This window comes from Anas platyrhynchos, chromosome Z (genome assembly GCF_047663525.1).
Source record: "Anas platyrhynchos isolate ZD024472 breed Pekin duck chromosome Z, IASCAAS_PekinDuck_T2T, whole genome shotgun sequence".
Classification (NCBI taxonomy): domain Eukaryota; kingdom Metazoa; phylum Chordata; class Aves; order Anseriformes; family Anatidae; genus Anas; species Anas platyrhynchos.
The window spans coordinates 73966935-73990406 of NC_092621.1; the positions used below are offsets into that span (position 1 = coordinate 73966935).

A 23472-nucleotide genomic window follows, 5' to 3' on the forward strand; every position below is an offset into this window, starting at 1 on the left:
GTGGGCTCACTGCAGTCTCTGGTGAGTGCAGTGTAAGTTCACCCAGGTAAGATCTTCTGGAGGAGCTTTCTGTCTGCAGCCCATGGCCTGCAGGGTGAAAATACTCTGCCTAGGTCATGCAGGCTTGCTGGGAGGCACAGAGACACAAGCATCTTACACACATCTCTACAGTCTGTAGGAAAGCAGTCCCTGATATTAAAATATCAGACTGATATTTTAATGCAGCTTCCTTAATAAAACTTGTCTGGACTTAGCAGAAGTCACTTGAGATTTTTTTTTCCAATAGTAAGAGTTTTGTCAAGCATGGTTGCCTGTGTACAGTGATGTGCTTCAGAAGTTGTTGGAATTGTTTCTGGTTTCAGACCATAGAGAATGGCTTGCAGCTCATACCAAAGCCTCAGTGTTTTGCATGAGAAGATGAGATTGAAGGTCTTGATATCAACCTAAATTAGGAACGAAGTCCTGATGTCAAGCCGTTTAACCTAAAGACAGGCTTTGGTAGCAAGCTGCGATGACGACAAACTTACACTGTTCGAAATGGCAGCGGCTGTTCTGAGAAATGTGTTAATAAACCCTGGCTGCAGCAATCTTCCAAAATCTGAGTTTTTTAATCAAGTTAAATTCACTGTTTAGATCTCTCATCTGCTAACCAGAGGCAAGAAGTTTCTTGGATTTATACCAGTCTCGAACTGTGGCAACAGTCTTCCTGTTCTTGCCAGTGTTGTGGTTATATTTAACATCTGGACTAGTTGTAATCAGCTGCAAATGGCCCATTAGCTTTTTTGTTATCCTCTTAGCACTGTACAGTTCAAATCTAACTGGGTTTGCAACAATCCTCTTTTTTTTTTTTTTAAAAAAAAAAAAGGCAAACTACAACAATGTGCTTGGACATGAAAATGCCATTATGAAGAACTACCTCACTGATATGTTTCCCCACTTCTCCTTGAGATATCCTTGACTCCGCTGCCACTTGCACGTCCACTGGTACTCTTAAATAGGCTGTTGCAAGGAAACTTTCTAAAGGCCTTCTCTGCAAAATTTTAACTTACTAAATTTTTAATCTAGGATTTTAGTAATGGACTTGATCCTTGCAAAGTAGTTTCTTCTGTTTGTGGGATGGGAAAAGCATTTCAGGTGAGCTATTTTTCAGTGGTGCATGGTCATCTTACATGCTAATGGAAAATTGATTTACTGCATTTCCTCTTTCCTCTTCTTTCCATCTTGAGGATTTAAAAAAAATAAAAAAAATGCTGCGGTATAGTCCTTTTAGGTATGGTGTGGTTCTTGCGGTAGTTCTCAGGGTAGATGCAGAGGTGTAATAGATTTTGCTATCTTTTAAATTATCTCTTAAAAATAAGCATCCTAATAATTTTGGAACTAAATTTGGAAAGATTAGATTGGAATTGCCTCAAATTCAATTAAGCCCCACTGCGTGGATGTGCTGGGAATATAAATGCAATTACTGTAAATTTGTACAAACTGATTTGTTGCGTTATCTTGCTAATCTAACATACAGTACTTTTTGTGTCCATATTTGCAGACGGCAACTCCAAACTAACATGGCAGTCAGACTGTGTGATGTGGCTTCTCTGCTTAGAAGTGGTTCGTGGGCAGCAGAGCCTTGGACTGGGGTCTGTGGGATTTTTATTAAATTATGTAGGCTACTTTTTTTTTTACATGTTAATAGTGCTGAGGCCATACCAAACTCTAATCTCCCATTTGGAACACTAACTCTCTTCTGTTTCGTTACAGGCTGCAGGTTGTGTCCCTACTCTGTCAGGGCCTAGAGCACACTAGTGTACCATGACAGCTTTTCTATTATATGGTGATCTCCTGTAGAAATTATACTGCAGAGCTTGCCTTTCTTCCAATGTCAATTAGATTTTAGTGATAATTCAAAATACCCAGTGGATAACTGAAGAGTAGCATTGCACTAAAATTGTTTTGGTATGGTCTGAATACTAAATTGCAGTAACTTTAAAAAACCTGTATACTGTGTATTTGATTACTATTTTTTAAAGTATATTTATAAGTCTTATTCTAAGAAATTGTTTTTAAACTGTAAATTTATCTCAAACTATCTTTCAGGGTAGAAAATATTTAGTAACTGCTGAAGACGTGGCATGTGTCTTATGAACAGTTGTATTCAACCTATCAATGGAGTATGCATTATTTGTAAAACATATTAGTATCGCTTTATCCAGAGCAGATGGTTCTATAGCTGGGAAATGCTGTAATTTCAGCACACACAGGCTACTGCAGCTGTTCACTTGAATGTTGGCTTAAGATAGGATTCTTGCCACCTGAACATGAAAATAAATGTGCAATTAAGTGAGGATTGTCTGTCCTTGCTAAATCCTTCTAATTTTGGTCAATGCAGACTTAAAATTTGATAAAGGGGGGGGGAAAAAATCAATTGTACAGAGCTTCAGTCAGAGCACAGCTTTTGTGGCTACCAGCTCTGCCAGATACACTGGTATTCTAAAGAGTAATTTATCTTAATTGGGATAATCTATTTTCCCATCTTTTCAGCAGACGTGTTTCCTCACAGTGCCAGGAGCAGGTTGTCCCCTTGAAGTTTGTCACAAGGGAGTGAAAATGTTGGTGACCCAGTGGTGGCTCCTCAGAAAAAAAACAGATCACATTTTTGTATAAAACACTTAATACATACATCTTCCTTTTCTTGCTTTGTGCTGAAGTAACCTCTTGGAAAATACTTCTGTATACAAAACATGGAAGTGTCTTCCCAGGAATGTCTGACCTCATTTCAGATGCTGTAACCTCCTTTACATGTATTTAGGAAATTCAGATGTGAACTCACTGAGTACAGTTGGCCGAATCACTTGTTCATGTATGTAGTGATTGAATATGCTGCTTTGAATAGGGAAGTAAGGACAGATAACCCCCAGGGGTCTTTTCCAGCCTGATGATTCCTGTGGTTTTGTAGCAGGCTTTCTTGCTTGAGATCTCCTTCTAGAAGTCAGATCTCGTTCTAGAAATCATAGTATGAGGTTGGATTTCAGTGATTACTGGATTTTTATTTAAACTTCTTGATGAGTCTTGCTTCTGGAGTAAATGATCTGTTAGTGGCTAACATACATAGAATTTTCTGGTGAGGTTTGTTCTATACAGCTGGTCTCCTACAGCGTAGGCTACCCAAGCCTTGCATGTTAGACTGCCATTAAAAAAAACACTGTTTAACAGCTGTTAGCATTCATTGGCTGCCAGTGATGGCAGAGAGCCTTTGAACATCTGGGTAATGTGTGGGCAAGTACTGACTCTTCTCCACAGATGATTGCTGCTACGTTTGCAAATCATACAGTCAGTTACTTTTGGGTGAAACACAGGAGTTTCTGGGATAGTGATCGCTCACTTCTTTTGTCTAACAGAGTGAATTAAAGAATCAAATTTAACAGTTTTCAGGGTGCAGAGGTAGGAGGAGGTGATTAACAGAAATTGGCAGTTTAATCAAATAAAAAACATTTAGAAACTGATTGCCAGCCTGTGGTAGCAGAAGGTTGACCTAGAGGTTATCAAGGAAGAGTTTGTTTCCCATCCCAGCACATCCATTTACATCTCTAAACATCTCTTTTTAAATTACTATTCTTGCTTTCCAGTACTATCAGAGACAGGGTCAAAATACAATTAACGCCCACCTGTCTTGAAAATAACCAAAAAAGGCAAATACTTGAAAAACTGCACTTCACATTTCAGTTGTCACTTAAGTTAATAGTACTGATTACCATTGCAACAGTCCAATTGTGCTTGGTAATTTCTATACTAGAAAGGCTGTGATGCCCTGAGCGAAGAGGATGTGGGGGAGGATAGAAACTGAGTTATGGCTCTTGATTTCACTGAAATAAGCCATAGAAGATTTTAGTGATGACTTGATTTGCTTGTAAGTTTTTAAAATGTTTCCTTGATTAACAGTTAAAAAAATCATTCAGTATTGTTTTTGCATGTAGAAGCACTATCTGGCCCTGGCAATACCACTTGTGCACAGTGACAATTCTTTTAGATTCTAATCTGGACTCTCCATAACAGAGGGTGAATTATGAATTTTGATGTTTCTTGCTTTCTATATTTTTAGCAGGTAATCGCTGCCATGGAAACACAGCTGTCTAATGGACCAACTTGCAATAACACAGCCCATGGTTCAACCACCATAAACAATTGCTCATCACCAGTTGATTCTGGACACACAGAAGACAGCAAGACCAATTTAATAGTCAACTACCTTCCACAGAACATGACGCAAGAGGAGCTGAAGAGTCTGTTTGGCAGCATTGGTGAGATCGAGTCCTGCAAGCTTGTCAGGGACAAAATAACAGGTATGTGCATTTGGGGATTTTCTGCATCTTTTCACTTTCCTGGCATCTGAGCTGTCACACGGTGGCTTTGCAATTCTCTTAAACTATGGGATAAACTCAGAAGAAACCACTGCAGATGTTGCTAGTCAGAAGGAACTTTTGTCAGTCATTGTCTAGATTCCACGCCAAAAAGTTGTATACTTATATTTCATCCAGTTCTGTGTATGGGTGCTGTAAATGCGATCAGGATGCTTAATTCCTCTGAGCTTTTGAGTCGTTGAAAAGATTTAGATACAGAAAAGCAGTTAACTATACAAGGCTCACTTAAGATTTTATTGAACTCCAGTGAAGCTGTGACTTCGTTAGCCTGGCTAATACAAAACTTATTTTTTTTTATAGGATTCAGGGAGTTAATCTGGTACCTTGTGAAGAAGGGTGGACTAATTTTATTTAGCTTTGTGGGTAAAGCAGATTTTGCATTGCAGCACTTCTGCGTTTCTTTAGGATGCACACTTGAATTGATTTGTGCTGTCAGAGTGGAAGTATGAGCCTGCAGAGTGATGTTTTCTGTTAGCACTCTATTTTAGCAACAGCTGGTGCATAGAGCGCATGTATTTAGACCAGTTGTTTAACTTTGAAAGAGCTACCAGATGGATGCCTGCACTCTAAAAGCCAAATGAAAGGATGATTGGCAAGGTTCAGTTCGTCTCGTTTCCATTTGTCAACTCTGAGCTCTGTCAGACTAAAAAACATGGTACAGTTTATGTTGACATTTCATTATTTTTATTCAGAAATATTGACTTGGAACTCTATTGCCTGCCTTTTTTTTTTAAGTTGCCAAATACCTAGCTTTAGAGAGCATATCTTAAGTTCTCGGCTGCAGCTGTTGAATGTACTGGTTAGCTTGTGTTTCAAACTACTCTTGGAGGCTACATATTCTCCATGGCTTAAGGGATGGAAGCCAATACTTTACCACTGAAAAGTAGTGCAGAACATGGTCATTTTAATAAATAAACTTCCTTGTGACTGTGTTCTTAGGGCTGCAATAGTTGGACATGAGAAGAGACAAGCTTTAGCCTGATACAGTTTGTATGGGAGGCTTCAGCCCTTACTACACATATTGATCTTGATGCCTTGGATGTGTTGGAGAGATGTTCCCCAGAGGCATACATGAATAGTGGAGGCTGAGGCCTAAAAACCTTCAGGCAGTTCTGGCACCAACATCAAACTTCTCTGGCATGCAGTACATGCTTTTTTCTCTTGTCCTGATAACGTATTTTCTGTACTATCATGGCAGAAAAGTTCTAACAGCTTTTCCTATGTTGGTGCAGGTGCTACTATGTGTAAGGGTGATGTTTAAGCAGGAATCCAGCAACAAAAAACTGAGGGGAGTTTTTCCAGTGTTTTTTTTCAACTGCATCTGCCAAGGGTGAGCAGATGGGGCTGCATTAGGGTTTTCTCTTAAATTTGTCTAGCCTGATAAAGAGGCAGCAGTGAGACTGACTTTAGCCACAGGCATCACCTTTGAATATCTCAAAATACTTTTATTGCCAGTGCTCATACCAAAGGTCTGCTAGCATGCAATAAGTGGAAAATATTGATATGACACTTGTGTTGCTTCTGAATAGTTCCGTTTGCTTTTTGAGAATGTTTTTTTGTAATCATTCTCTGCACTCTATAGGCAGTGCTTGTGGCAGTGAGTTTTACTTGTGTGTGATGTGAGGATGACTGATTACACCTAAGGGGATGTTCTTGGCATTGGTTACTCATGGTTGTAGGTTTTGGCTCCTGTTCTTACCCATATTTTAGCTAACTACAATTCTGTGTCACAACATGGATTCTCAAGCCTTACTTTCTTGAGCCTCCTGCAGTTCAGCTCTGTATAGTATCAGTTAGATCTATGGCTTGCTTTAGTTTCTACTATATAAGATACCTAAAGAGAAGGAGAAATAAATAGGCTCAGGCCTAGAGACATGATGCTGTATTTCTGATTCTGAGACTGTAAGAATGAGGTTGTCTTTTCAAGTGACTATACTACATACAGTTTATATTTGTTAATTTGAAAGCAAATCTCCCCCAAACTCGGTAATCCTTCCTGAAAAGGATGACTTTTAAAAGACTGCCAGAGTGGATCCATCTGTCTTGGTGAATTCACTAGACTGTACTTTTCTGACTATTCATTTCAGATAACATTTGTTGACAATTTACTCTTTCCATAGGGACCATGCAGTGGCACAAAATAGGTCAAGCTAAGAGGTTGCTCAAAGCCCAACACTGTTTCTTTCTTACTGAGTAGCCTGCTTTTTGTGCCTTTGAGTGAAGGTTGTTTTACCTCCCTGTGGATTATAGTGACCAGCACTCCAGATGTCTTGCTCTGAGACATTAGGTAGCAAAAGGGTAAAATCTGAGATTCCATGCTCCAGCACAGTATTCAGTAGCTTTGGCTACTGAAACCACTGCTTTTAGACCTTTTGGGTTGACTTTGCTACCAAACCTTACAGTAATCTGTTCCTGTAATTGTGAGGAACACCAGAAGTGCTTGGGGATGCCAAAGAAACTAGGCTGGGCTGATGCCATGCATTGCAGCCTTCAGCTGAAGGCTGGTTGATGCAGAAAACAAGCCTATCTTTTCTGTAGGGCATGACTTCAGTGCTTTAAAATAAAGCCCCTTTACTTAACTGTTTTCTGGCCTTCTGTTCCAGGAGTTAAAAGATAAAACTGTTACTTCATCTGTTTGTAGGATGGCTATTCAAGCTGTTTACCTGTCTTGTAGACCTGAGTTCTCTTATTTAGCATCCCCTCCTAAAGATGTTTAGGGATTATATTCTTGTCCCAATTAAGAGTGCTGCAAGCACACAGAAGTGATCCTCAAGGTCTTACTGATGAATGTGCAAATTACCCATATCCTTACGTGATGGTTCTGATGTTTTATATGCTGGAAGTTCACGTTGCTGTTACTTAGTGTCAGATAGACACTTTGCCTGGGAATAGAATGGAGGAAAACTTAATTGCAGACCTTGTCTGAAGGTCTGATGCCTCCTGTTTAGCACAAAGTGGTGCCTGAGAAGGATCCTGAATTGAAATTACACTCTTTAGTTGATGACAGCTCCAGGTTTGGAACTCTTTGGAGAAAGAGATGGTGTTTGCATTTATCATAGCAGTTCCTCAGCTTTGAAGCATTTGTTTGGCTACTAGCAAAAACATTGCCTCAGTCTTGTTCCGTAAGGTTTTAGTATAAATGAGAAATGAGGTATCTGATGTTATAACTGCACTGGGAGCCATATGTCTGATTTAAGCGGCCTGGAGCAAGATTACCTTGTATTAGTGGATACAGGGTTGAGAACACTAGTTTCATGCCTGTTCTCATTTATCTTCAGGTTTTATATGGAGTGTTTGGAGAACAAATTTTCCTTTTTCTACAGTTCAGATCAGAGATGAAGAGGAAACTTGAGATAAGTTTCAGAATTACCTTGTTAATTCTTGTGCCAAATACTCTTTAATTGAAGAGGAGTTCGTGAGAGCATAGAATTTGAAATAAGTTTTCACACAGACCAAACTGCAAGTGAGAATTCATATGGGGCAAAACTTTGGTCTGTCACTGACTGTCTAACCTCAGAATCAGATGAGTCTTCTGGCCACTCTGGAAGTGAAACTTCACGTATGAAATGCTTGGAACTAACAGCTTTTTGCCGAGCCTGTAAGACAGCTCCATTACAGGAATGCTAAGATATCTTGCTCTGTCTACACAGATGAATAATACTAAACATGGAGATGAAATGTTTCACAGCAATGAAACATTTTTTGATGAAGGAAGCAAGGAATTCTAATCAATCTGTACATATTGGCAGGCAGTATCAGTACTCCTTTTCATCTAAGGGTTTGGCTGTGAGGAGAAAGCTGAAGTGGAAGAAGTACCTCCTGGTCATAACCTGTTCACAGGCACAACTTGCTGTTTAGGCATCTTTCATATCAGTTGTGAAATGTACTTATGTAGTAGGCAAAAGCAATGTTCTGAGCAAGAATTGAAATACCTGACTGCTGTTCTGTCATTGTACTGAAGGCAGGAATATTAAACCCTCCTATTAATGAAGATTTTAAAAGGAGCTGAAAACTAGTCCCTTCATGTAGAGAATTCCATCAACAAGATAATCATCTGTGAAGTAAGGCATGACTGTCACTTGCTAACCAAGGAATTGATCCAGAATGAGGTACTGTGCCCAAATGTTGTGGGGTCTCTGGCACCTAGATGCTTTTGGCTGATGTAGATTTATGTAAATACATGCTGCTGAACCAACACGTGAAATGTTTGTAGTTGTACAGTGGATGGGAGACCCTGGTCTCAACAAAAGCTACGTAACTGAATGCTTAGCATCTGTTCTTGGATGGCTAAGTGCTTCTGCATAATTAAAATTGGAAGATAACTTTTTAATATAATGTTAAGCATGTGTATTCATTAAAAAAAAAAAAAGCTAAAAAACAGGGGAAAGGTAAAATGTGATGAAGTCTAATTATCAAACTGCCCTTCTTCAAGCATTAGAAGCACAGTCTGTTCCCTCAGGACAGGTTGATTCAGCAGCAGTTGAGGGGAAATGCAAGGGAGAGTAGTAACTGTCCCTTAAAAATCAGCACTTAAGTTAGAAAAATGCAGTTTGCTACACTATACTCACTTCTCTGAACTTCAGTATAGGTTAAAAATGACAATGTGTGGTATGTATCCCCATGAAAAAGACTGCAATTCATTTTAATACCCACTTGTCTTTACAAGAGTATAAATTTGGTTGTCTGGAATACTCTTTTCATGTCATAAAAGACTCCTTGTGATTTCAGGCTTTCTCTTCTAATTTACTGAAGAATAGTTACCTACGTTATAACTTTGGAATTGAGTCTCATGTTGTGAGAGCAGCTTGATAACAAATTTCATAAATTTGAGAGAATTTCATAGTTTACAGAAGGTTTGAAGCCAAGAAGTGTTCTTCTATTGTAATAATATTGCACTTATAAAATTCAGATGTTTTTCTCTAAAAATGACTTCGACAAGTCAGTTTTTCATGTCTCTTGACAGAACACATTTGAACTAGTAATAACGCATATATGTAGACCTTCCTGTCAACCTGATGACAAAGTTTATTTCAGGTCATTCTAAGTGATCACTATTACATGGGCCTGTTTTTCAGATTTGATCCAGCTGCCTACTGTGAATTTTACAGGTTGGTTGAAAACCTGGTACTCCTGCCAACCCTCTTCCAAAAATCTGTGTTCTCATTTGTCTCATTGCCAGTAAATATCTGCAGTGTTGTGGCGAGGTTTCTTTGTTCAGTGTTAACTCTCAGAGTAAAATTACTTGGGTTTTGTGTGATCCTCAGTACTTTTACACTATCTAGAAATAGTACAGTGTAATGAGCAGATAAAAAGAAGGGAGTCACGCTTACTTCTGTTTCCGTAAGGCTGAAGTTGACAGAACAGTCATATTTATCTTGTTTTGTGTAATTCTGCATATTTTATCTTGCCCTCTGCAGATGTTCCTTCGCCGGGTACTTGAAGTGTTTCATTACAGTTTTGTTGCAGATAGTGCAGATACAAAAGGCAGCACAGGATGCAGCAGGTGCCTAGAACAGAAAGTTGAATGTTTCTGGAAAACTGTTGATGCAGCTGTAGTCAGTATGTTTGGATTTAATGTTTGTATGGAAATAGTTTGTAATAGTTAAGTCTCATGCCTTCTCTCTCTTTTTGTTGAAGAGCCATGGTAATAAATGCAAAGGGTTCTGGGTTGGTCACAACTGAAAATGGAAATTTTTGTTGTGACTGTTTCTGCAGTCTTTTGGTAATCAAGGCAGAAATCCTTTGAGGCATTAGAAAGTGCCTTGTCTAATTGTCTACTTGACTTTAATTGCTGAACATATGAACATTGCTAGCCTGTAGTTCTCTTTTATGAAATCAGTGCAAAAACTCTAGCCCACATTGGTGTCTGGCAGAGAACAGAGCTCTTGGAAGACACATCTCTTCTCTGTGCTGCTGAAAAACTCTAGAGTTTCCCCATATGTGAACTCCAAGTTTCAGAGTGATCTCTTGGTTCAGCTGAAACTAGGCTGACAGTTTCTTTGAGTCTCATCACAATTGCTTTGAACAGTGTTAGCTTACGCTCCAACCTAAAATCTTTCTTGCCTTAATGCTAGACTAATTTTAGGGCATCTAAACTAACCCTATGGGGGAATGAAGAAAGTATACTTACACATTCAATCTGGGACTCTCGACATGTTGCCTTCTTGAAGCACTCCGTGGTGATGAGGTGAGAGACAAACCAAGTTCTTTTCTTCTCTGTGTCTTAAAGGGAAGCAAGAAGAAAAACTGTGTGGCTTAACAGTAAGGTGGCTTAGTCTGGAAAGTGGCTGCATGCTTGACTTATACAAAGGATAGAAAATCTTAGTTATTGTCACAAAAATGGAAATTGCTGTGGGGGAAAAAATTGAGGATGGAAGGCAGTAAATAGCTGGACTTCCAGGAGCTTGCCTTATGGCACAAGTGCCTGTTCTAGGGAAGAAAACACGAGTAGGCAATTACTTCTTTGCAGCTTCTGAGAGGAGGATTGCTATTGTTGTGAAACCCCACACCTCTTTTCTCATCATTTGTTCCACATACACATGGTATTCGCAGCCTTTATCCCACTCCAACCAGTCAAATATTTCTGCAGCGTTTTGAGCCCACTTAAGGTGGGAGAGTAGTTTGGCAGGTAGAGGAGGAGCCAGCTGAAGGTGGCTGCTCTTCTGTGGTGTGCTGAGTCAAAGGTGGTGGCTCTTGGTAGCTGCTGCTTCATGGTGTTCTGACATAAGGAGAGGATTCTGGCAGCCTGACAACTCCTAATTCGAAAGGGATATGGACAAAAGGTCCTTCCTGTCAAACTGTCTTGCTGGCAGGATGCTTTGAGCATGCTTCTTAACTACCATGAAAATGAAGAGAAAGCAATTGGGATTGAACTGATTTAGGATGATTTCTTTCTGGAGCAACTTGCGTAGAACCTTTTAAGATAGATTTTTAACAGAGCTGGGGAGGTGGATGGGAAAAAAAGGCTTTTCTTGTTACCATCTTTTTAATTTTTAAGGTAGTCCATATTTTGAACCCCACAGCTATTAGAGTGCGGTCTGTGTTGTGGCCTGAGGACCCAGTGTTATAGCACAAGAGCAGTGGTTGTTTTAAAAACGGTGCTGTTGCACGATTTTGCTACAGACACAGAAAGCCTTGGCCTATGTAGCTGGTGGTTGGAGTGCTGTCCTATTGTCTGGACTGCAGGAATCATCCTGAAGGAATTGCATTTTCAAACAGGCCATCTGTGGCTTCAGAGCAGTATTAATGGAGACTTGTATTAAGCCTGTTAATACTGTATGTTATAGTGCCTTTTCCGATTCTGTATACTTGTTTAATGTTATGGAAAGGACTTAATGGCAATTACCGAGCATTTTCATATTAAACTACATGATTTATTGCATGTCACATGTCTCCTGGAAGTGACATGCGAGCATGTGGAAATGAAGTAACTTGCTTGATGTTACATTACTCAAAATAGCATTTGATTCGTTGAACCTTGACTTCACTCTTTGCTCCTTTGCAGGCATGACACTGTTTTTGACTGTTCAGAAGCTTTTTTACACTTCGTGTTTTCAAATAGGGTAATAAAAAGTTTGACTTAACCTGCATAGCTTGTTATAGGGATCCCGTTAAGTTGCCTAGTTAGTTCTTACTACTGACACTGTCGAAACAAACTACTTTTTAAAAAGTTTAGATGGTTTATTCATCCATGCATGTTAAATTCTAGCCATGGATTGATCTCAACATAAAGCGCAAGGGCTTGATGTTTTAAAACTGGAACTGTTCTTTTAAGGCTAAATATGATTAGGGACCTTTCTGGCTCTAGTGAATCAGAGCATCACCTTCATTAAATCATTCTGCTGTTCTGCAAATGATGTCTTTTTTTTTATTGAGATGAATGCAGTATGTACTTCTCTTTAAAAAAAATAAATAATAAAATAAAACAGAACTTGTTTCTGTCAGATTACAGGGATTTACAAGATGCCCATGAGAATATTGGGTCTTGCAAATTGTCAGTACTCCTTTAGTGACATGGGATGTTCTTGTGTGCTTCTGGCAGAAGTAATGCCCTTTGCTTCCACCATAGGAGTACCCAGGGTGTCCGTTTCGTCACCATGATTGTTCACCCTTTCTTTAGGTGCTTGTAGGTATGTATTTCTGTTACATCCTAGTGATTCTAGGCCAACTGTTTGAATAAATGTTAATTCTAGGGCAAACCAGTGTTTACTAAGAGGCCTTAAATAGTGGGGAATTTCTGTAGGCCGGCACTGCTTCTCAGGGTAGCTGCTGTGAGATTAGTGACAAGTATTTGTAGTAACAGAGGTACGTTTCTGTGAAGTCCAGCTCAATTGGGCAGCATTAGTCAACATTACTGACCTGCACACCCTGAAACCCATTCACTCCAAGGATGTTGTGTGGCTTATGGAGCTGTATGTTTTTAAAGTAATTGCCTGCTGCAACCACAAGCAGTGCAGTAAGTGAGAAGTCTTTCACTAGCTGTTTCTCCACATTCATGGTGGCTCCATTACGTATTGAAGCAGCTGGTATATTGTGCTACTGCAAAAAAAGTGATAACAAAGTGAAGCCACTTTTGAAAAAGTAGTTGGTTTACCAAAGTACATGGTACAGTTTCACCTTAACATAGTAAGGAGCTTCTACTTGTAATATGACAGGCTAATTTTAAGAAAACATGCTTCATAGGTAAGTCACTGTTACTTCAAGCAGTTCCGAATTGTCACTGGTTATTTCAACACAAGAGTGGCTGTAACAGGCAAGACAATTGTTTGTTCAGCCTCTTGTACTGTCCATAACATAACTCTCTGCTTCCATACAAGCTAAAATAATGTACATCCCCACATACAGTCCCTGCTTCAAACTGTTTCAGGGTGAGATTTCCTGTTTGGATATAGTGTATCCCTTGGTGAGGTTCACCTAAATCATGTCATCCACAGTATCTCCTCCCTTTGATTTTCTCTGAATGCTGTGGGAAGAACCAGAGGTGCACCCTCATGTTTGAATCTGATAGCAACGAAGTCTCTAGGAAGAGTTAATTGCTTGTGTTGGAGTAGCAGCTGATGGTGTTCTTCCCATCTGGAAAAAGCATGCAAGATGTAAGGCAATACAACGACACCAAGTTAATAGAATGGGGGAGTTGAACCTGGCTGTGATGAAACTTCCACTTTCAGAATAGCTTAAAGCCTTTGTTTTAGCTGTTTAATTACAGACATAAATGTCTTACTTGACAGTTTATTCTGTCATACATTATGTTGATCAATATTTGATTATTTTCATTCAGCCTGACTGGGTTCGGGAGAAAGAGGCAGCATAGTATCAAATATAGTAATCTCTGAGTGATCATGATTTACAGGTGTTTTCTTCATAATTGCCATTTTCTTTATAGTTGCCTAGCGTGCTAGCTCAGTGGTATGACTTATGCGTGTTCAGTAAATAGAGTCCATCTTCTGGATCTACAAGCACAAATTGCCATTAAATTGGGAATTGTTTAGTGGCTCATGCGTTTTGCTCATATGTTGCTGAAGCTGCTTTTAAAATGCAGTTCAAGCCACAATGCAAACTTAAAAAGGATTGTGATACTTGAGCAGTAATTATGTTAAAGGTAAATGGTGAGGAAGCAATACTGATGGTATTCTGTACTTCTTTAGTCCTTCTCATTAGAGAGATGGCTGTGTAGGTACAGTTTTAGTTGCAGTTGCACAGTTGAGTAAATAGCATGTGTGTGTGTTCCTAGCCTTATTCAGTGTCAAAATAACACTCTGCTAATTGCAGTGGCTTAAACCAGACTCAGTTGATGGTGCTAATTTCTGAAGATGTAATACGTTTGAAAAAGAGCTGGTACCAGCTGGCAGTAATGCCCTTGTTGTGGAACAGAAGTGCTCTGTGGGCTTGCCACTAGGTAGGATTATGCTACTGTGTTGTGAGGCATTCTGATGTCTTCCACTGTGAATTCCAGCAGTTAAGTTGGACTACTTCATACTCCTTTACCTGGAACTCCTCATCAGACTTTTCAAGCTCATGAAGTTGGACTTCAGGCTATAAGTATTGCTCACTGATCTTTCCAGTGCCGCCCCCGGTTTGCCCTCAGGACACTGTAGGCTGTGACTAATTGCGGTTTTTACGTTAATCTTCACACAGCACCATCTTCCATGCAATGCCACTTGTGCTTTGATATGTCAATCACGTAACACAGCACCTCTGTTCTGTTCAACTCCTGGAAAACTTTAAAAAAAAAAAAAAAAAAAATTTACAGGTCCAAGGGGTGAGTTGAAATGAGAGCTTTTGTATACAGACTTGTAATGTTGTCATACATGTTTCTTAACAGCATTCTTACACCAGTGTGTGTAACTTCAGGCTTTCTTCGGCCTTGCATCACTTCTAATGTCAAGTTTCTGTCAACTTGACTTGGTATTGTTTACAAAGAAAGGATATCGGCTTGTTCTTTAGTGCTTTAGGAGATCTTTGCTAATTAATTTCATGTGCAGATGAAGAAACCTCTGGCTTTAAACTAAGTTATTCTTAGTTTACTGAAAGTAGTGTTTGACGTAAAATGAACACTTGCATGACTGTTGGCAGAAAAATAAATTCACTGGAAAAGACCATCCATTTTCAGTCAGGGTTTGGCTGACATCTTGAAGAGTAAAATATTGAAGGTAACATGCATAGCTGATGTTCAGTTATAAGAATTCTGACTGGGTACTTTGTTTTTTTTTTTGTATAGTTTCAGCTCCTAGAACATGATTAGCTTCAGCAGTACCTTCTTCCCTGTCAAGTATTGATGAAAAGACTACATAAATGTTTTTGGATGATAGGTTTTAGCATCTTGTGATACTGTTTCTTAATGGTTGTGTTCCTTTAATACATTATTTCAAAATAGATTTTTTTTGCAGGATTTGAAATAGCCCAAGGTGCCTGAAAAGTCGTCATACTGAAATCATTGATCCTAGTTTAAGCGCTGCCTTATTTTTTTTTATTGTTCCCTGTGGAAGGTAGATGTATGAATTTGCTATCACTTGAAGATTCTAACTTTCCTAGAATATGGTTACTGTGTTTCATAAATTTTTATATTAGAACATGAAACAAGTTCTTTTAGCTCAGTGGTATGTATTGATTGCATTATTAACGAAATGTGAGTATTCTGCTCTATTTTTATTCAAAACACAATGCAATTTTCATCTTCAAAATTTCTGATGTTGACTCTTAGAACTAGTGGTGTGATTTCTTTTATGTTACTTTATCTGTTAAGGAGTAAGTGAAATGGAGGACAGATGGAACTTACAAATGTACATACGCTTTCACCATTAAATACACTGGTTTGTGTTACTGAATTAGTTCTACGAAACCATGTAAGATTATGGCAAGCCCATAGTCGGAAGGTTTTGAGAGCTCAGGTGCTTCCAGTATTTATATGTTATTACACACTTGAAACTGATAATTTTCTTTGTGGAAAAGGAGATTACCTGAAATTCTCAATTGTCTTATCTTGTTTGGTCTGCAGACCCTACAGGAATGCTTAAAAACTACGTAGAGGGGGCATGATGAGCTGGATGCTGTGGTAATATCACCCAGCAGTTAGGGAAGGTAGCTTGTTCAGCCCTTGTGTTAGGTCTTTCAGTCCTATGAAACAAAGCAGCCAAGGACTCCCTCATGTGGTGGGTGTGCCAACCTTTCAGACTTCTCTCTGTGTTTCTGTTACAAGTCCTTTGGTTCATGCAAGTGGGGAGTGCAGGTTGAAATAAAGCAAGTGATTGACCACAGGAAAAAATGTAGGAATAGAAACTTTTCTAGTTTTGATGCTGCTGTTTTTTTCTGCACCTCTTAGTCACCTGACAAAATTGCCAGTGTATATACTAGTGGAGCAGGGCTGAAAAAAACACCATGTGTGCTCAAGCAAAAAATACAAAGTTCTACAGGAGTAGTTTTGGATTTTGTCTGGGATGTGTGTTGGAAAGTCTTCTTCAACATTAGCTCTTGAAATAGAAGAATCATGAAGACATAGACACAGCAGACAACTGGACAGCTAGGCTTGATATTGGCAGAAATTCCTGGGGACAAAATGGTTCTGCCTCTCCCCCACTCCCCTCCCCCCCCCAAAAAAAAAATAATACAGGGAAGCCTTGTAATTTACCAAGATGCTTTAATCAGTCATGAAATAAAACTTCCCTGCTAATCAACTGCTCTCTAACCATGCTGTCAGACAGAACAACATGCATCGTTTTTCAAGAGATAAAATGCTCCAGGACAACTGAAAACGCAGCACTTGAGTTGACTGCGCATTTGTGGCCTCTCAGGGACTTCACCTCTGTGTGATACAGCCTTAGCTGTGTTTTAGAAGTAGCTTTCAAAAGGGCTCGCTTAACATCTGTTAAGTTAAAGCTCATACTTGCCTACATTTCAAGCCTTTCTCTTAAGGTGTAGCAGATTGTAAATGACACTTGAGCACTTTCAGGCAAAGCCTCGTTAACAGGACTGCACAGTTCAGATGGCTGAACTCCCTCTTACTGCACATCCAGCCCAGCAGCATTGAGTAAAGAGCTGTTGAAGATGCTGCTTTGGGCGCTTGTCTGAATTAGTATTTCTTCTTGGTTCTGAGCTGCCTACAGGCTTTACAAGTACATTTCTCCTGAAACCGAGTGGTAGCTCTTGGGTTGAAAATGTAACAGAAGCATTACAGCCATCTTCCACTCCAAGGTCTGTTACAAAACACTTGTCATCCTTTGTCCACTGCAGAAAGAAGGTGCTTCACAGACAACTGTCTCCTTACAGAAGTTTTCTTTTGGTGCACACTTTAGTCATACCTTTTTTTAGTTACTTCTGTTTTACAGGTACAGTAGTCAAAGGGAGAGGGTCTCTTTAATTTGTCCTTCAAGAAAGCTGTCTGATCTGAAGACTCTTGCCCTTCCTGTCCTTTTGTGGAAATGCAGCAAGAAGGAATTTAGCTGTTACGTGACAGTTCTAATGGCATTTTTAAAGAAAAGCCATTACCTGTGGGTGCTGCAGTTGTTCCTAGAAGGAAAAAGGAAGGAAATGGCAGTTGGCAAGAATGTTTTTTCTTAAAAGAATATTTGTCAGGCAAGCCACTAACCCTAGAAAGTTGAGAGGAGTGGCTGTAAAACAGGATATTAATTCCTAGTTGGGAATTCCCATGGTTGGGCTGAATGGCCTGTCTCAGGTGTTGGCATAGTACTCTTAATGTAAGAGAACCTTAACACATGAACACATGTTTCTTTTAATGCATGTTTCTTTGAAAGAAGAAACCAGGGTTGTTATGGGTAAATAACTTAGTTTAGTGTGTCTCTTTCAGTCTTCCAGTTTTTCCTTATGTTCCAGCGTACTCAAAACTTACTGTTCAGAAGTAAGTTCTGGATATCCCCCAAAACAGGCAGCTTAGATAAAACAGTAAAAAGAGAAAAACTTACTACAAACTGCTAGGATGTTTTAATTATGTATAGAATATCTAGGAAGAATAAAGACTGTTGTCTTTTATTGTTTTCTGCTGGTTGTAGGTGCTGCCCTTACTGCAGTGGAGATACAAATTGCTGGCTTGGACAGGTGATTACCATTTGCTGTTCAGCCTGTAAAAACTGCCGGTTAATAGATAAAGAATAGCAAGGAGACACCACCAGTTTTGTGTTCATGCACGAAATACTTAGCTACATGAAACTTCTCCAGTAGAGGACTTCTTTAGTTAGTAAGTGATGTTTGGCCAGCACCAGTACCTTTTTCTTTCATATCACCAGTCTTCTTTACCTTCTTGCTTATGACTTCTTCATGAACTAATTGGATAGTAACAAGGTAATAAAGCATGAAATAAATAAATCTTCTCTCTAGATTTCCTATTCCTTCCCAAGCTTATGTGAAAGGACTACAGAAGTAAATAATGATGGCCAAGCAAAATAGCTTGTAATGGATTTTGAGCATTCCGTGACTGAGTAGTAACCTCTTCTAAACAATGTAAATAGCTGTGCTTCGTGGAAATGTATGGTGTAATTTCATGCTATATTTTTCTATAACTCCACAAATCCTTGAGTTACCAAAGGAAGAATAAGATTTGATGTGGATTTTTTGAACAACCAGTTAAGCAACCAATTAAGTTCCTCAATCTTGTAATTCCTTCACTCCACTGCTACTGCAGTAGCCCAGCCAGAAAGTGTCCACATGATCTTTGCTTCTAAAATTCAGTTCTTGTGAACAGGATTCTGCTGTAATCAGCCCGTTTAGAAATCTTGAGGCAGCTGCCGAAAATAACCAAAAAATCCTTTAGCAGATCTTAATTAACAGGGTATAGACTGTGATTATTCCCATTCAGAAACCTGAACGTTTTTTGTCCTCAGAAGTAGGAAAACGTTTTACCAGTTATATTAAAAGGGCTTTATTCTGCTTTAAGGAATATTGCTTCTACATAAAAAAGCAAATCATTAAGAATGGACAACAGACATCGCTTCTCTTACATATACTCTGTAGGACAAATTTCTCTGTGGGTAGCATCCTGTTGAGACTTTCAGTGTTGTGCAGCAGAGGATTTTCTTTGTGCTTTTGCAGCTGTGTACAATATTTTAATAGGCTTCGTTTTTAGTAGTCAGTTGTGAAACAGCCTGAGCAGAATGGAACTAGCTCATTTATGATTTTTCCTCTCACAACTTCTGTGAATTAGAGCTTGTGTGTTTTTAAAGCAAAAAAAAACCACAATGTGACACTTTGCAAGGCATGGTGGTAAATTGAAAGGCACTGCCCATGGCTATATCTTCCAACCCATTTCTTTCCTTCTGTCTACTTGAAACTTAGTTGGTCTGTGGCTTAACAGTGCCTTTAAAGTCTACCGTCTTTCCTAAGTAATGAAGCACTATGTTCTTCAGTTGCTTTTTCCTTAATGATATAATACTCAGTCTACATTTGTCTAGAGTGCATGTGGATCTCCACTAGGCCTCTTTCAGAGACCTAGAACTAAAACGTTTGAAATGTTACTTTCTATCCCCTGTTGTGGTAGAATTCATTCTGGCTTTGACTGCAGTGCCAAGAAGTGACTTGGCATTCTATAAAATATTACCTCTTCATTTATAACATCGTCATATGTGGTGGTCGCATGAAATTTATGAAGTTTAAAACTTGTAGAAAACTTGAAACAGAAATGGAATAACTTCCCATAAAGTGAATATTCGTCATGTATACTCATAGTACTCATGATGGTGAACGCTTCCCAGTTAGTGATGAATATAACACCTCTTGGTTCAAAAAGACATGTCTCTTTACAGGAAAAAAAAAAAAAAGCCTTTTATGGCACTCAGGCTCAAACCTGGTTTTGTTACATGTGCCAGTAACACATAAAATGTCATTAATATGAAATTTCAGACTAACCTTTGCTTTAAGTTCTTTCTCTCTTCCAGGATTGTGAGAGGCAGTTTTGTTGCTGTGTGTGGTCTCTTACCAAAGATTCTTGAAAGAAAAGTCAAACTGTTTTCCCTCGTGGTATAACAGTAAAGGATTAGTTTCTGTTCCTATTGATAGTCTTACTATGAGACGATGATTGTGTGATCATACGGTTACAGGTTTTAGTAGCTTATGGGAGAGGCCACCTCTTAAGTGAAAAGTTATAAGGTTCAGGAGAGTCAGTTCCACATCTGTCCTGTTCTCCTTGAGGTGGAGAGGAAGTAATGCTCTATTGAGCTTCCCTGTCCAGCTCTGTGTGTTTTTGCTTTTTGCCTTACTGGTGATGATACCTGGTTAACAGGCCCTGTTTTTAGGAATGTTCTATTTGCTGTAATCCATATTTTTTCCTTCCAGATAATCTTGTTACTTTGTCTTGTCTTCAATTGATTTCTTCTCTTACCCAGTACTTGGTGTTTCTTTAACCTACACCACACTGTTTAATATTCATAGTGTCCTTGTGTCCCAAGCATAAAATCCTGTAGAAAGTATACAGAAACAGCTTTAAAAAGTGCTGTGAAGTAACCACAAGAAGCATTGAGGCAAGTGTGCTTAAGTGTGTTACTGGACTTAAAAACAAGGCAGATTTCTACCTCGGTGTGTGTGGAATTAGCTGTTATGAAAGAGTCACAGATGAAAAAGTCCAGAGCAATTTTCTGTCAGTGTTTGGCTTAATCTTTAGCTTCAGGCAACAAAAATTAGTGATTATGATTGTTAAATAATGATGTTTGTCTTCTGTGTAGTGGATGATTTGGTTTAAGTGCATGTAGTTTTTGTGTAGTTGGTTTAGAAAGCAAGGGGTTTACATATTGAGGAGAAGACTCCTCTGCACTGAATGAGAACCTGTCCAGAACCTGTCCAGCTACCTTCAATTTCAAGCAATGAGTGAAATGTGTGTGCAACAGATAGGCTGCTCTTCGCTCTTCCCCCATCTGAACCTAGTCAGGTGGGACTTGCCCTGGGTGTTTTAGGTACACATTGGTGTTAGCACAGGTTAGTACTGAAGTCTTGTGTGGCGTTGAAACACTTAAGGAAAACTTGGTTTTTAAGTCCTTTTAACTCAACTTTGTTTCCCCCAAACGTGTGTGTGTGTTTGGGGGTTGGAGAGGTGGGGGATAACACTAGCTGTCAGGGACACTTCGCAATAATTGGGATACCTGATGGGTTGTTTGAGTTAGATGCTTCTAGCGCTTTGTCAGGTATGTTTGCCTGGATTTTCTAGAACTCAGCCATCTGTATGTGAACTGGCAAACCTCTTAATTATCTTCCCTTGACTGAAGAGCTAAGAGCAGCCCTTCAAAGCCCTTCAAGCGTCTATCCGATTGGAGTAAATCAGATTCAATTTCCAGCTATTTGTATTGCTTGTTGAGAGCCAAGTTTCATCTTCTCACGGGCATCTGTGAACAAAGTGATTTTTTTATTTTATTTTCTTTACTTTTAAGGGTTGATATCATGCAACTAAACCACTGATCGTCAGGCAAAATTTTACTCGTCTCTATTTAGAAAATCTTACCTCTTAACCATCTTCAGAGTTATAAGAAGGGTTTTGGAATGACAGACTTAAATACCTTTGAATTTTTATGATAACTTATTTCAGTTTTGTTTTGGGATAAAGAATCACAAAGGATGACACAGAATCATAAAGGGTAGAAGGGAGCTCTGGAGATCTGGTGTTTGACCATGCTCCAGTGTCTGATCGCCATTACAGTGAAAGCATTTTTTAATTGTAAAATAACAGAATAAGCCTACAGAAATTAGTTCAAGCTTCTCTTGAGGAAATTGCTAGATTTTTGTATAACTTGATGAATCTACTAATGTTAACAAAGCTTAACTAAGTCATTGTCTGGAAGAACTGAGAATGAATAGTATCCTTTGTAATGGTTGGATACTGTTTGCCTGCCGTGGGCTGGGTGTTTTTGTGTGAAAAATAAAATCACAAAAAGAAGAGTAAAAGTCTCTGCACGTCTTTTTCTATACTCTGGAAATAGTAGCTTGTTGGGAACATCTTACGGGAAATAGCTTTGTCTTAGATTTTTTTTTTCTAAGGTTGTGGTTTAAATAAGTTTTTTTTCCTAGAGCAAAACTAATAACACCAAACATCAGAATTCTGCCTTAGGAAATAAGACAAAAATAAAAGCTGTGCACAAAAAAGACATTTGTTTAAGTTGCTCTTTTTTGAGACACTGCAGGGAAGAGTTTCTGCAGACGGTGGGAGTGATGGAGGTGACAGGTATAGAAATTGCTCTGCTGTAATTAAACTAATAAGAGAAAAATCACTTCTAGGATAGAGAACTTAGCTATATCTAGGTAAGCCATAAATGAACACAAAAATGCTTCTGCATGTTTCTATATTGTTACAAAACTGAGATTGAAGGCTGGATTCTGCAGATCATGAAGTACAACCCCCTGCTCAGAGTCTAGAGCAGGCTACTCCAGGCTTTGCCTTGTTGTTTATTGATGTTTTTCTGTTAATAACGTTGTATATGTTAAGTTGTTTAAAGCTGCTTCTAGACAGTTTTTTTGTTTGTTACCTCCCCCAGAATAATGCACAGTGAAGACTGAGTGTAGCCTGGGAGAGGGGGTTGTCTTCTGAACTTTCAGTGCTGTGGTAGGCTAACTTGTACAAAATGCTAGCAGTGGTGGGGCTTTGTCTGTACTAAATAGTTGCAAACGTTGCATCTTTTTTGCTTTGCATATTTAATATGTGCTATTTAGGTACATGAGAATTAGATACAGCATGGATGCTTCTTCATTTTTCCTGGCAATTAATTTGCCACTTGTGCATTATGTAATAGTGTTTATCCTCTATACAAACTGTGCTTCCAAATAATCTCTTAAACTAACTTTTTGTGATTAGGCTATGTTGGATGCTTCCCATTGCTTTGTCTTTTGACTCTGGTTTTTGGACCTAATTTTTCCAGTTTTGTTAAAAAAGAATAGTCAAGAAGTATAGGATTTTAAACCTTTTCAAAGGTCTGTGCTAATGAAGGATCCATCTATTCAGTAGTATACTCTCACTGCGTTAAACTTTGGTACCTGTTTCTGTTCTTGTGCACTAAAAAACTTCTCAATGTAGTATGCTGCTGAAGGCAGATATGTTCTAGGCTTTGAAGTTTGAGATATCTCCAGCTAAAGTCTCAAGGGTTTAAGTGCTCATATACAATAGTATTAGAAATGGGCTGTGGTTCTGATTAAGAGCTAATTACAATGCTTTATAGTCATATGTGATCTGAATTATGTAATTCAGATAAGTAAAAATTCAGATATGTAAAGAACCTGATAATGTTGTGTTTTTATTCTAATTGTATTTGACTGATATCCAGTTATTTGTGGCAGTTGGCTTGAATATAGAACAAAATTACCTTTTAAACCCCTTGTTACTGTGAGGTTCCACTTAGTGTGTAACATCTGTAGAAATGTTCTGCTCCAAAGATCTCTTGTCTCAAATTCTGATATTAAGTATGTTTGAAATGCGCTCATTTTCATATACCATTACAGACTTTTGCTATATTTTCCATATTCAACTAAAAATTTGAGGAGTGAATGATGGATTTCTGATACTTCAATGGTGGATTTCTGATATTTTAACTTGGAAGGTCCTGCGCTTCCTCTTATCTCTAATGGTTCATAACAAAATCCTGAA

The 23472-nt window shown here is 38.8% G+C and overlaps 1 protein-coding gene across 41 annotated transcripts in view; it reads left to right on the forward strand.

Annotated features, from left to right (window-relative positions):
- The window catches only part of ELAVL2 (ELAV like RNA binding protein 2), a 91541-nt gene that overhangs the window by 38943 nt on the left and 29126 nt on the right, over window positions 1-23472 (forward strand). For 12 of the 41 annotated variants that reach the window (XM_072031244.1, XM_072031240.1, XM_072031238.1 and 9 more), the window contains 2 exons: window positions 1541-1631; window positions 4091-4331. In XM_072031244.1, coding sequence (XP_071887345.1) covers window positions 1560-1631; window positions 4091-4331 — 313 coding nt within the window. In that variant the 5' untranslated portion in view covers window positions 1541-1559. Of the gene's footprint in view, window positions 1-1540; window positions 1657-4090; window positions 4332-23472 lie in introns of all 41 variants that reach the window. The other 29 variants (XM_072031235.1, XM_072031236.1, XM_072031237.1 and 26 more) reach the window with 4 other exon arrangements.